The following is a 14,389-nucleotide window of genomic DNA, read 5'->3' as shown; positions in this document are numbered from 1 at the left end:
TCAGCCATGATCTCATTCAATGTTGGAACATGATTAACGGCTGAATGGCCTTCTTTTCCCATGTTCCTAGAAGATGATAATTTTGAACTCGTGACTTTTTCCCTATAGTACGCTATTATGTAGCCAATGGGTTTATATGGATGTTGGCCAATTGTATATTGATAAGTGTTATATAATGCATTACAGATGGAGAGAGAGCTGTAGCATTTTCGGAAGTATAGTATTCAGTTTCACATGCTCAAGGTATCCTGAAGTATTTCACAGCCAATTATTTGCTTTTTGATCTGTGGTTTTGTCAGTAAATGCCAGAGTCACATTGTGACAAGTTCCAACAAAACAGTAAGTGAAAGGAATGATCTGTTGTTCTATTTTAGTAGTGTCGATTGAAAGAATGGCTTGGCTACAGCACAGAATTCTGCTCATTAATATATATGGTATCTTTTAAATTCACTGGATAGATTATAGGCTCAATTTAACATCCCACAAGGATACGGCATTTCCAAAAATACAGTCCTGCATTGAGCACATGATCTCAGCCAAAGACAGGAGCAAATACTAAGTCCATGACTTCCTATTGAATCTTGCATAGTTCAATTATACCTAAGTAATATTTTAGTGGGGAGTGGATAAAAGGAGGGAATAAATGACAGCTCATAATAGGCACCTCTCTTTTGGGGAAGTTTGGTCAAATTCCTGACCAGATTTGATTTTTACCCAAGTTATGAAATCCACGGAAAGGGGAATAGTAAGGTAATATCAAATCTTTAGTAATGAAACCCTGCAGAAGCTACATGAGGCTTACTACCTGAGAAAGCAGAAGTTGAACCTAACCAAGTCCAAATAGTTCCAACTGGAACTGCTAGGAATTTGCAAGATGTGCATTTTTTTTTACTGGACTGGTTAAGAAAGGGCACAATGTTGAGTAAAATGAGTAAACAGTTCTGACTTTCAAAGGGGATAATTGCCCAAATCTTCTATAATTCTGTACCGATAACCCCATCCCAACCCAAAGTGTTCCAGACCTGGCTTTACCAGATCCCGCACTCTAAAATGCCCTGGACTGTACACAAGCTCTCCTCCCCTCACTACTCTGGACTGACCTGCTCAGTCCAGGTCCAGATAGCCCACTGAATACTTCCACCCCAAACACAACTCCCCAGCATCACTCCACAACCACTTACTCAATTACTCTGCTACCCCTTCCAGTCTGCCACTCTACCAACTGTGTCGCCCTACACCTTATTTACTTACCTCATCAGCAATTGCCCTATCAACCTAACTGACTCATTCATTCACTAACACTGCAAAGCTGTTTAGACATCCCAGTTGTTCTGCACCATTTATGTTACTAAATGAATTAACTTACCACTTATGGCAGTTACTGCTGTAAAAAGGGGCACGGCTCACCTTAATTCAGGATTCAGTTGCATTAAAGATATGTTGTGCATCTCTTTTTTGCTATGTTTCCTAAACATTGACTTTATTCCCCTTCTTTAAGCTAAGCAAGGCTGTTTGCATCTTGGTGTTTTGTTCGATGCTGTCTTGGTCTACTGAACCCATAACCATCTCCACAAAGAATCACTCCTGCTTTTGTAACATCACTCATTTTGAGCTCTCCATTCATTCTTGAAAGCCTTTCCAAGTGTTCATCACCAAAAGGCTCAAACATTGCAATGCAATCCTGGCTAGCTGTCCATCCTTTGCACTCATCTAAAACATTGTTGCATCATGTCTTATTGTTTCACCACACTTACAGTTGCTAACTCCCAATTTACCAAAACATCCATTTTAAAAATTCTCATGCTTGTGTTCTAATTCCTTCATCGCCTTTCCCCACCCTATATTTATAACTTCATCCACCTGTACAACAATCCAAAACACCCTTCCTACAACACTTAACTTCTTATGGATACTCTTTTCCTTCACTATCATTGAAGCATGTTCTTTCAGTGGTCTAAGCCCCAAATTAACTGTGTTTCTGTTTGTCCATCTCTCTTTTCCTTTGAGACACTTGATAAAGTCTCCCTCTGACCAAAAATTTAGTCTGTTGTACTTGCCAGCAAAGCACCATAGAATAATTTGCTACATTAAAAGGAACTACATTCATGCAAGTTGTTAATGAGGCTGTAGCTGTTCTCTGTTACAAAGATGTGGGTGTGCTGTACCTTTAAGTTAAAAGCTAGCAGAATTACCTGACAGCACCAAATGTTCTGATTAAGATACAATGTAACATGTGGTCCAGCTACTGGGGTAGATAGTCTCTAGGCAACCATCTACCCTAACACGGATTGGAACTTGGCCAGTTTAAATTATACCCCTAAAAATACCACATTCCAATCAAGTTTGAATTTAATATATTGACAATCTTAAAAGCCAATGACAATCCAGTGCTTTGGGGATGGGGGGGGGGGGGTTAAGACTGGGGGAAATTGAACAGTTAAGAGGAGAACTGCCACACCACCAGCATGTAGAGACTGCCTGAAAAATAGCTCCCTTAAAAAAAAAAGGTACCTTTATCAATCAGTAGCCTATGAAAGGGAAATCTCTTAGAAAGAAATAAGACCGAGGAAGATACAAAGAGAAAATTTGACATCTGGCTGGTTTTGAAAAGATTTACCAAAAGTTCAAGTTATTTTTATTGGGGGGGGAAAAAGTTGAGGGAGAGGTGGTGTTATCAGACTAATATTATGGAAGGGAAGATAAAAAGATAGGTTAGAGGAAGGAGTTGTAAATAGTTATTAGTTAATTATTCTGTTATACTTTAAGAAATAAAGTTGTTAATTTGTACTTGAAATAGTTCTTGGCCCCTCTAATTTTCATGGGATAAATCTTTTCTGTATTGCTGGTTTAAAATTAAGCAGGAGGGTTTATCCCGTGTCGTAACATATCTCAGTGGAGACCAGGGATTGAACTGGAGATATTTTTGTGCTAGAAGATTCACCTATTTACTTAATAACATTGTATAAGATAGCTAGTACCTGCAAAGATTAGCTCACGTGAACTAGGCTTTGCCACTCAGGATAGGAAGGACATTGGTTAGGCCACTTTTAGAATACGGTCTTCAATTCTGGTCTCCTTGCTACAGTAAAGATGTTGTGAAACTTGAAAGGGTTCGGAAAACATCAATGTTGCCAGGATTGGAGAGTTTGAGCTATAGGGAGAAGCTCAATAGGCTGGGGCTATTTTCTCTGGAGCACTGGAGACTGAGGTGTAACCTTATAGAAGTTAATAAAATGATGAGGGGCATGGGCAGGGTTAATCATGTAGGTCTTTTTCCCCTGAGGAGAGAGAGTCCAGAACTAGAGGGGCATAGGTTTAAGGTGAGGGGGGAAAGATTTAAAAGGAACCCAAGGGTCAAGCAGAGGGTGTTGAGTGTTTGAAATAAGCTGCCAGAGGAAGTGGTGGAGGCTGGTATAATTACAACATTTAAAAGGCATGTGGATGGGTATATGAATAGAAAGGGTTTAGAGGGATATGGGCCAGATGCTGGCAAATGGGATTAGATTAATTAGGATATCTGGTCAGCATGGACGATTTGGACCAAAGGGTCTGTTTCCGTGCTATACAGCTTTATGACTTTTTCGGAGGCTTCCAGCTTTGGAGTTTGGGCCCAGAAATGCAATAATGGACATTTACAAAAACACAAGTGTAGGAGGTAATTGCCGTTTTTCAAAGATTTGGGTCACAATATAATAGCATACTAAGCAGGTCAAGTTGTGACTCTGAAAACAGCCCTGAATGAATGTGCTGAAAACACTAAACATAGTTATGATATTTTCTAGCACGAACAAATTCAACATTGCTAGTCTCTGTCCCAATCTCCAACCATGCAGCATTTCATCTTAATGCTAATTCAACCCTTAACGTACTCTATTTGCAACTCCAAGGAGGATAATATATTAAAAAACTTCTAGCCTCAGCAAGTTTTTGAATTAACACTTGTAATACTGTGGTCAGGCAACACCTATTGAGAAGAAACATTTCATTGTTTCATATCAATGGTTATAAGTGAAAGTTTTTCACTTTCTCACTTATGTTGTGTAACATGCTTAGTTTCTTTCCAAGAATGTTGCCTAACCTGAACACTTTTGGTCTTTTGTTGCTGCTTAGGGAGGATAATGAAGTTGAATAGAACTCCAGTAGAGCAACTGTTTTCATTATAATGCTGTACCTTAACATAGAAACAGAAAATAGGGGCAGGAGTGGGACATTCAGCCTATCGAGCCTACTGTGCCATCTTAATGGCATTTCCGTGCTCTCCTCATACCCCTTGACACCTTTAGTGTCTAGATTTTTCTTCTAGAATGTATTCAGTCACATGGCCTCCACAGCCTAATATGATAGAGAATTGCATAGGTTTACCACCCGGTGACTGAAGAAATTCCTCATCTCAGTACCTGTACATCTTGAGAACGTGACCTCTTGTTCTAGACACCTGAAGTCTGGGAGAACAAACCACTCTACCCAAACCAGTCAGAATTGCATACATTTCAGTCAGATCTCCTTTCACTTTTCTAAACTCCAGTGAATACAGCCTCAAACCAATCTCTTCATATGATAGTCCTGTCACCTCAGGAATCTGTCTGGTAAACTATTGCTGCACTCACTACTGTAAAAGAGGCCAAAATACTGCACATAATATTCCAGGTTTGATCTCATCAAGGTCCTGTACAGATGCAAAGAGAGTTCTTTGCTCTTGTATTCCAGTCCTCTTACAATAAAAAGCCCAAAATATCATTTGTCTTTCTAACTTCTTGCTACATCTGCATGCTCATTTTCAGTGACTTTAGTACAAGGACTTCCAGATCCTTTTCTGTACCAACATTTCCCAATCTATTCTAATTAAAATAATTTTCTGCCATGATGTTTTTCTCAAGTAGGAAACTTCACAATTACCCAATATTATATTGCATCTGCCAAGCATTTTAATCTAGCATTAGTCTAAATCATCTTGAAGCCTCTTTGCATCATCCTCACTAATCAATCCAAACTAATCGTGCACCAGAAAACTTGGAAATTTTACATTTGATTCCCTCATCCAAATCATTGATGTATATTCTGAACAGCTGGGGCCCCAAGCAGTTCTCTAGTACCCCATTTGTTGTCTCTTTCCACTCTAAAGAGTGGATTCTTACTTATGGTTACTATCTTTCCTGCATGTTGCACAACTGCCAATCCATGCCAGTACATTATCCCTAACCTCAGAATCAAAATTTTGAACACTAACCTTTTACATGGACTTTATTAAAAGCTATCAATTCAAATAAACATTAGTTCTCTTGAATTTATTCTACTGCTTATGTTTTCAAAAACTTTAAGTTTGGCAAATGTGTTTCTAAATGTTAATTCAAGTACCAATATAGAATAGTAGATCTTCTACAGATTGAAAAAACCTTAAATAGTAAGAAGGTGGTTTTAGGTTCGACAGGGCATATATACTGTGCAAAGATGCATTTCTTATTTAACATTAAATGTAAAATTAAGTATTAGTTAATTTATCCACTTCAAGGGCAATTAATGAAAACAAATATGGACAACTACAGATGCTGAAATGTCAAAGGCAATAAGAGATTCCACAGAAGTAATAGCTGCATTGCTTACCTACAACAGATGCCAAATTGTGAGGATTTTGTGCAGACTTATAAATCAATAGGTTTCCCTTGAGGGGAACTACTTTTCCAAATACTGCTCCATCAATTTCCAGTAGTACAGGAACACCTGCTTGTACGGAGCCCACAAATTTATGTGAAGCACCAGAAGTTGAAATTTCCAGTGCACATTCGTCAGTTGAAAATTCTGAAGTTGAGTCGCTGTGCTTAATTGTTATCTGCAAGAAAGATCATTTACATAATATGTTCATTAGGACATCACAAAATTCTTTATGATCAATGATTATTTCATAGGGAGGCATAGCAGCCAATTTGCAAAGATTCCCCCAAGCAGCAATATCTGTTAAAAGATAATTCATTTCAGTAGTGATGTGAGATTGGGAAGGTTGGCAAGGAGCACCAGAAAAAGCACTATTCTTACTCAAATTCTGCCACAAGATCTTTTCTGACCAGCAAACAAATAGAACCCCTATTTCCATACTGCATTCAAAAGATGGCACCTTCAAGTCACCCTAGAATTGGCATCAAGTCCATAGTGCAATCTGATCCCAATTTAAATTTTCAATTTGAGATGAGCAGAAACTTCAAATGTGAATTTAATAAAGACTAAACAACTTCAAATTATTTTCTCTTCTGAATATTTTAGATTTGATAGATTTCAAAACAAAGAATTTTAAACATCTCCATGTGTAGAACAAGCTGGTTCATGGAATGAAACACTTTTGTATTTAACATAGATGATGAAATTTGATGCAGAGTGCGACTAATATTGCAGGGCAAGTTAAAATACTGGTTCGTGAAATGGCTTGAGCAATCTGTTACAATCCAACAAATCATCTGACCAACCTATACAGATAATGAAGTGTTATAGACTACAATTTGCTAAAGCCTCACAATGAAAGATGCAGTGTCTCTTTCATAACTTAGAATGAACTACAACTGTGTTATCTGGAGGTTGTGGTTATCGTTGTGTAATTTAATGTTCTGTCCTTCCTTATTTTCTCTGATGATCCCCATGTCAGGTGCCCATCTACTCAGAAGAAATAGAATGAAACTTGTTAAAATGCCCGATATTATTTATTCCCTTATCACAGCCTTGTTTTATCCTATAAGGAACACTACCATGAAACAAATAGAAGACAGTTCAAATGAGAGGGATACATGATTGTACAATGGCATTAATCACTTTTCTGCTTTGATGTCCTACCAATAATGGCTGTGCCTCCAGCTGCCCAGGCTCGAAGCTCTGTGTTCCTTCACTAAAGCTCTCAGCTTCTGTCTTTCTTTCAAGATGCTCCTTAAAACTATCCTTCAGACTAAGATTTTTAGCCTCCAGTCCTACTATCAAAAAGTAGGTTAAAAAGGTGCTACATAATTACAAAATGCTTTCCCTCATGTTAATCATCAGCTAGAGTTGTAAGACAAACTAACCATTATTTGCAGATGTACTCAATACTTTCACTGATAATATACAGCGTTCTGGAGAGGAAATACATGGGCTGCAAAGTGGATTAAAAAAAAGCAGTAATGCACACTTGTGGCCTTTGATTCCTCTAAAGTTATCCCAAAACTCTATATTGCAAACTCACTCCAAAACAATTGATGTGATGCTACACCACAGAACACATTTGTAGCTTAGCCCTCTAAAATTTAATCTTGGGCTTATGAGTTGCTGGAAGCTCCAAGCTGACCCTTTAGCCAATGGACTGCATATTTTCCAATTCATCATCACTTGTTTCTTCTCAGTTATGTTCTCTGCTTCACTAATTAAGATTGCGGTAGAAGTCTAGATGTTTGAATGCACTTTCTACTGTATGAACGGATGACACAGAATGCTCCAAGTTGCTCAATTAAATCTAGATATTGGTCTTTGCCATTGGCCTCTTCTGGGAACCTAAAGTAACAGGATAACAACACATGAAACAAGATATTAGATTAGATTACAGCGTGGAAACAGGCCCTTCGGCCCAACAAGTCCACACCGACCCACCGAAGCGAAACCCACCCATACCCCTACATTTACCCCTTACCTAACACTACGGGCAATTTAGTATGGCCAATTCACCTAACCTGCACATCTTTGGACTGTGGGAGGAAACCGGAGCACCCGGAGGAAACCCACGCAGACACGGGGAGAACGTGCAAACTCCACACAGTCAGTCGCCTGAGGCGGGAATTGAACCCGGGTCTCTGGCGCTGCGAGGCGAGGAATTCATAGCTTGTGTGGAAAGATACTTTAAATTTTAGGCAACCCACCTACTCCCTGACCTGCAAATATTGCTGTTTCTGCAAGCTCATGGAAAAATGACACACCGGAAAGAGAAATTCATCCAACCAAATATCCAAGGTTCTTCAAGATTCCATTCACCAAAACTAAATGGTTAGACTGAACTTACAGTTTTTCAATACCTGTGCATGCAGTGCACAAAGTGTTTATTGCCACATGTAACAACTGTGATAGTAGCAACACATCATGCTCTAGTTAAGGGCATGGGACCGGTGCAGTCAGCCAGTTGTCAAAGTACTATGTAATTTTTTGACGATTCTATTCCAAATACAAATTGAAGTACGGGTACACAATCCTTTATCTGAAATGCTCGGGACCAGCTGGTTTTTGGAAGTTTGAGAGTTTTGGAATAAGTGACAGTTCAAAGGAAAAAAGAACACAAGCATAGACTATTTTATAAACTGAGAAAATTCATAAAGCCAAAGTACAAAGGGATCTGGGAGTGCTAGTACAGGATTCTCTAAAGGCTGACTTGCAGGTTGAGTCTGTGGTTAAGAAAGCAAAAGTAATATTGCCATTTATTTCAAAAGGGTTGGAACTGGAATGGTAGGCCTAACATACGATGAACCACTGAAGATGCTGAGATTGTATTTGTTAGAGTTCAGAAGGTTGAGGAGAAATCTAATACAAACTTACAAGATAATGCATGGCTTAGAAAGGGTGGATGCTGGGAAATTGCTTCAGTCAGGCAGGGATACTAGGACTCGTTGGCACAGCATTTAAATTAGAGGGGGTCAATTTAAAACGGAATTGAGACGACATTTCTTCAGCCAGAGAGTGGTGGGCCTGGGGAATTCATTGCCACGGAGCACAGTGGAGGCCAGGACGTTAAATGTCTTCAAGGCAGAGATTGATAAATTCTTAATTTCACAAGGAATTAAGGGATATGAGGAGAGTGCGGGTAAATGGCATCGAAATGCCCATCAGCCATGATTGAATGGCAGAGTGGACTCGATGGGCAGAATGGCCTTCCTTCCACTCATTTCTTATGGTCAACGGTGAAATTGTAAACAAAAAATTTTCCTGAACAGTAGACTCAGTGTAACAGGCCCTGAAACAGACTGGAGGCCTGCCAGTGCTGGGCCACACCCCCCCCCCTCCCCCCACATCACATCTGAGCGACATGCATTGAGTGTGTGTGGGTTGGGTTAACTGTTTGCACACCAAACAACCTTGTTAATGAGATAAAAATTTCAAAAACCTTTGGATTTTGGATAAGTGGTTGTTTATCTGTACTGATGAAATGCCTTGTACACCAACTTGTTAGAAAATTAAGCTAAAATGTACACAAAAAACTTTAGCAGCTACAAGAAAAACTCCTCTTCAAATCTGTCATGTTTGGTGAATAGGAGAAATAGCATTTACTCTTCCAACCGCCTGCATTGATGCTACTTGGTCACTTTGCATTATCGAAGAAAAACATCAGCTTTAAAAAGGACCACAACCATCTATCTTTAAGCGGTTTCATTAAATTGAGGTTTTGAATGTTCGTTGCAGCCATTTCTCTCTATCAGAAACAGACAATCAAAGACAACCAGTGTTAAAAAGTTGCTGGCACAGGAGAGCCTGCTCTTTTAATCTGCATACAAACAAATTCAGCAGGTCTGGCAGCGTCAGTGGAGAAAAACAGTTATAGTTTTGAGTCCAGTAACAAATTAGTTGAATTATTTCTGTTTCAAATCTCCAGCCTCCAAGTTGTTGGCTTTCTTTTAATCTGCATCATGGAGAATCCAAGCAAATAGTACACATCATGGGTGGTCAGTATCTAAGTTTTCAGGTAGCAATTATACTTCAGTAAGCTGGTAACTGGAAATGCACTCCAAAACCATACTATTAATCCAGTCTTAAGTTTAGAAAATAGTTTTTCTGACCACAAACACAATTCATCACGAAATGTACAGGAAACGCAAAAGATTATTATGAACATTTGACAACCTGAATTAAAAACAGTTAAAACAATAGGTGTTATTTTCATGAAGAATGAAAAAAAAATCCAACTTACATCCAGTCCTGCTTCTTTTGCAAACAGGGATGCATTGATGAGGTTGACATTGTTTTCCAAATCTCCTTTAAGCCATCCTACCGCCACAGCTGAGGCAACACAATTCCCAGCATTTTTCAAGAATGTTCCTTAAAAGTTACAAAACAGCTACATAATAATCATATTCCTCTAAAAAAAAAAATCAGTTTTGTTTTTATGCCCTCTGCTGCAACCCAAGTATCCTTCTGCTCCAATCTCAATTTTAATATTTGTCTTAAATTTGCAAGTCAAACAGTCAAAGGCATTAGATTTGTTTTCTTTCAACAAGTCCTGGAAGCTGAGTAAATACAGTCAAAAAGAAAATCAGTTAGGGAAAATATTATTGACTATTCCACACAATACAGATTAGAAAACCAAATCATCCAGGAATCTGCTCTGTCTTATAACTGAAAACTTGATCCTGGGCAAATTTAATTGTAGGCAACTACTTCAGATACAGTAAAACCTCAGCTCAGCTATGACCAGCACAAAAGTTTTAGGTAAACATTAAGTCGGACATCTTTGATCCCAAAATAAGTGACAGTGTGCTTAAATTCTGGATTCAGGTTAGGAGCCAGAAAGTATAACAGACTTAAACGACTACTTATAGCTAGGACATGCCACATTCTCGTACATCAATTCCCTTTTAACATTAATGTCATTACTTCAATGTAAACAACGAACATACAGCCCTTCCAAAATGGTGCAGAGCTCTTATTAAATAAAAAGGGGTTGCTGACAATGTATGTCCAAGTTGTGTTTTTACCTTGTGTTGTAACTTGTACATTGATTTTACCATTTCCTTGTCCAGTACATGCTTTCGCCACCAAACCTAGTGCTTCCCCAAGCTGGATCCAGGGTTTGGTTTCAGGGGCCATTGCATGGCTAACAGCGTGGGCATTAATCTAACAAAGGACATAGAACAATGTCAAATCTAACATTAAAAATAAAGTAATACCAACTCACACAAGAAAATTGCCCAATATAAAATCAGAGGCTAATACACTAAGTTTTACAGTGAAGTTCAAATATTTTATAACACTTCAAAGGTTTGAAATAACTATTTAATGCTTTAAGCAATATAAACTTGTAAACCTTTATGCTTCCCTTTGTGTTAATGCTTTTATTGAATGACATTTATTGCAAGACATTTTCCTTTCAGTTTTACTATGTAATTTCCCGGTTTAGAATGCTTAAATAACACAGCAGCTTTGCTACATACCACTCCAACTAATGACTTGCCAGTCACCATGTCCACAATTTGAGTTGCAATGTCCTTTCCACAGCGTTTCTGGGCTTCATGGGTGCTGGCACCTAGATGTGGACAACTGACTACATTTGGATGTTTCACGAGAGAAAGATTCTTAGGGGGTTCCTGAGAGCAACAAAAAAAAGTACAAAATTTTAAAATGAGAAATGCAGGATTCTTTATTTGCATTGTTTGATGGTTGAAATGCAATGAAAATTGTTATCTGCGATACAGATAAAGCAGTATGCACGCCAGTTGAAAATATCAAATGTTTACCAGCTCAATCCAGATAACAATAGAAATGCATAACTCAGAACAAAGTTACATTGAATATAGTCAGCAATTCTCAGTTTCAACAACTTTTTCCTTGATACGATGTCAGTCATGCAAAACCTTTAGGGTTTTTTTTAAAAAAGCTGTCTATATACAACTTTGCCTTGTCTGCTCATTCAACCCTACTGCAAATATGCAAACATTAGAGAAATGGCTGAACTCAGCATATAAGCTTGCTGTAGCCATGTGATTTGCTGGATTCAAGCAACATATAGGAAACTTCTTGTCTAATTTGTCATCAAGGCGTGAACCTCTACACAGACTCACCGCTAAAGATAGGCAGTAGTTGGGAGCAGAGGAAAAAAAAATACACCTTTCCCCAGAATCAAGCAACAATTGATGACAACCAGTATTCCAACTAATTATATTTTCATCTGCTTGGATTTCAGATCCATAGGCAGAAGCAACATCTGAAAGTCAATGCAGTGCATGGCTGTGCCATTCAATTTGAGAATGTTGCTGTGGTACCAAGACAAATGATAGAACTCATCTTGCTGCTTGATACAGGTAAGGCAAGACTTGGTAAAAAGTTTATGCAGCAAGGATAACCAGATGGATCTTCATTCACAGTATTGATGCCGATATTACACTAATTGTGAAACAGCACCGAGCTATTGTCTTTACTGTGAGCACTTTAATAAATGCTTGTTTGGGACCAAGTGTTACTGAGAGCCTCTGCAAAGCATCTTCCTCAAACTGGTTTCTATTTGCTTCGAAGTATGTTACTTTGCTTGCAGCCATATCATCTTGACATGACAAACAAGGGAAATTAAATTAAATTGCTAACCCACTGCCAAGTGCAGCACTCCCTGTGGAGAGAGTTGAGGTTAAGACAGTGTATGAAAACTTCCCAATTAAACAAGCGGCAACACCTTGACATGCACTGCAAGTCATCAACTCAGCAATGACATTGCTTGTTTTTCAGATTCAAACTACACACCAAGTTACAAGGTCTTCTAGTGTTGCTGGAAGTGGTGATGCAAGGGTGGCATTACAGCATCATGGTCACAATGGTTGCTAAAGTACGAATGATACAGAGGTGGTGTGATAGCCTAAGATTGCCTCTTGCACAAAAGGAAGAATCATTAGCCCAAGTAGTTGACAGGAGAGATGTTAAAGCACATCCATGCAAGCAACCAAGGAATTGAGCTTCCTGGGTAAATGAGAGATTAAAGGACCATATCAGCCAGTGATCCAGCCTGATATCAATTACCAAGTTAATCAACTAAAGAACCATTACTATAGATAAAGCTTGGAGTGGATCTCTTCACTTCCACAAGAACAAATTATCTTGTCACTGTCAATGACGATCTGGATGTTAACCAATATCAGTGAAAATATACTTTAGTCACTGAGGCATTCCAGACATTGAGGATCATGTGTTGAATGACAATTTACAAATGAAGAATTTAGACACTTGATAAATAATTGGGATATGCAGCACCATATATTATCTCCACACTATCTCCAGTCAAATGGAAAGATTGAGGCAACCCTCTGCCCTGCAGCTCTTCCCAGTATTCACTGCTCTTAGGTATAAAATCCCACAATGAACCTGAGCCTATAATGGATGCACTACCATCAGCTGTCACTGCTTCCAATTGGCAATGATGAGCCACTAGCCTTTGATTAGTTTGCAGCATTCTGCTGTAAAGGACGAACACCATTGTTGTATTCAATTATGAAAAGCCACTTAAAATTCCTGAAATCCATTTAGTTCCTTCAGGTCTCCATCACAAAGGAGGCTTCCCCAGAGGTTTGGTGACTGATGGATATAATCCTATTGGCCTGACAAGGGCCTGGTTGTTGACTTTGTTGCTCTTCCACAGGTGTACCAGACTTGCTGAATTTCTCCAGCAGTGTGGTTATTTCAGATTTCCAGAATCTGCAGTATTTTGCTTTTATCACAAGAGAATGTCTAGTAATCAATAATTACATCTTGATTATTCTTTATAAAATATATTGGCAAATTAGTGTGGTAAATTAATGTAATTAGCAATATTTTAATTCTTTGATTAAATGGGTATTTAGGTTATAATAATCTTTTGTATTCTGTTTAGATAGTAAGAGAAAATGAGAAAGGGAGAAAGAATGCTGAAGTAGACCATTAATGCTGTGTAAAAAAAAGGTCAAGGATTTTGTCTTGCATTCTAAGGAAGTACTACAGTGAAGGAAAAACATTTACACAGTGGAGAGGAATGTGCTGACACATTGGCAAATGAATCCTAGTAGAGGCCAACACAGGGCATTTCTTACATTTAAAATACACAAAGGTCCAATATTCACTATTTTGTGTGTTTGAAAACAGTACTTTGATTATCTTTCTTAAAAATAAGCCAATCTCCTACCCAGCAAAGACAGCATAGAGTACAAGTTCTGCTCAGTATAAGAGCCACCACTAACAGAATGCTGCTTCAAACAATAAAGGAATAAATAATGTGGTATATGTGAACTGTATATCCAAAGACTGGCAGATTGTATCAAACTACATTGTTCTGTCTCTTTGAAAGGTGCTGACTCTACCAAAGCAGCCCTAGCTTGCAAAACTCAGGTGTCCAACATTAGATCAGATTCTGCAAGCAAAACAACATCATGAGTTACATGAGTGTGCAAAGACATATGCCAACAACTAGCTTATTAATACACAGGTATCTATTTCTTGAGAGATAAAGATCATATACACACTGCCTGTTTCAACTTGCCAAAAATAGGTCTCGGCCATTCTCGGATTCATTTCTCAGGGCAACACCAAGACTAATCAAAGCTAACCTCCAATGATTAAAATTCAAAGTTTGACAATAAACTGTTAATCATCATTGAGTTCATGCATCTCTGGACAGAGTAGGTCTAAAAAAAGTTAACAAACAGTGAAATTCACAGCTGACCTTTGA

At 38.4% G+C, this 14,389-nt stretch overlaps 2 protein-coding genes across 5 annotated transcripts in view; one reads left to right on the top strand and one right to left on the bottom strand.

The window, feature by feature from the left end:
* The window catches only part of cfap210 (cilia and flagella associated protein 210), a 190,190-nt gene that overhangs the window by 51,256 nt on the left and 124,545 nt on the right, over window positions 1–14,389 (top strand). Inside the window, exon 2 of the mRNA XM_043693681.1 lies at window positions 11,888–12,005. Within this exon, the coding sequence (XP_043549616.1) occupies window positions 11,975–12,005 (31 nt within the window). The 5' untranslated portion in view covers window positions 11,888–11,974. The remainder of the gene's footprint in view (window positions 1–11,887; window positions 12,006–14,389) is intronic.
* The window catches only part of phgdh (phosphoglycerate dehydrogenase), a 56,060-nt gene that overhangs the window by 2,233 nt on the left and 39,438 nt on the right, over window positions 1–14,389 (bottom strand). For all 4 annotated transcript variants that reach the window (XM_043693686.1, XM_043693689.1, XM_043693688.1 and 1 more), the window contains exons 9-12: window positions 11,139–11,291; window positions 10,683–10,821; window positions 9,899–10,026; window positions 5,602–5,827 (exon numbers count right to left, since the gene is read on the bottom strand). In XM_043693686.1, the coding sequence (XP_043549621.1) occupies window positions 5,602–5,827; window positions 9,899–10,026; window positions 10,683–10,821; window positions 11,139–11,291 (646 nt within the window). The remainder of the gene's footprint in view (window positions 1–5,601; window positions 5,828–9,898; window positions 10,027–10,682; window positions 10,822–11,138; window positions 11,292–14,389) is intronic.

The sequence above is a fragment of the Chiloscyllium plagiosum genome, chromosome 7 (assembly GCF_004010195.1).
Source record: "Chiloscyllium plagiosum isolate BGI_BamShark_2017 chromosome 7, ASM401019v2, whole genome shotgun sequence".
Classification (NCBI taxonomy): domain Eukaryota; kingdom Metazoa; phylum Chordata; class Chondrichthyes; order Orectolobiformes; family Hemiscylliidae; genus Chiloscyllium; species Chiloscyllium plagiosum.
Note: the sequence above shows the minus strand (reverse complement) of the source record. Positions and strands in the feature narration are given on the sequence as shown.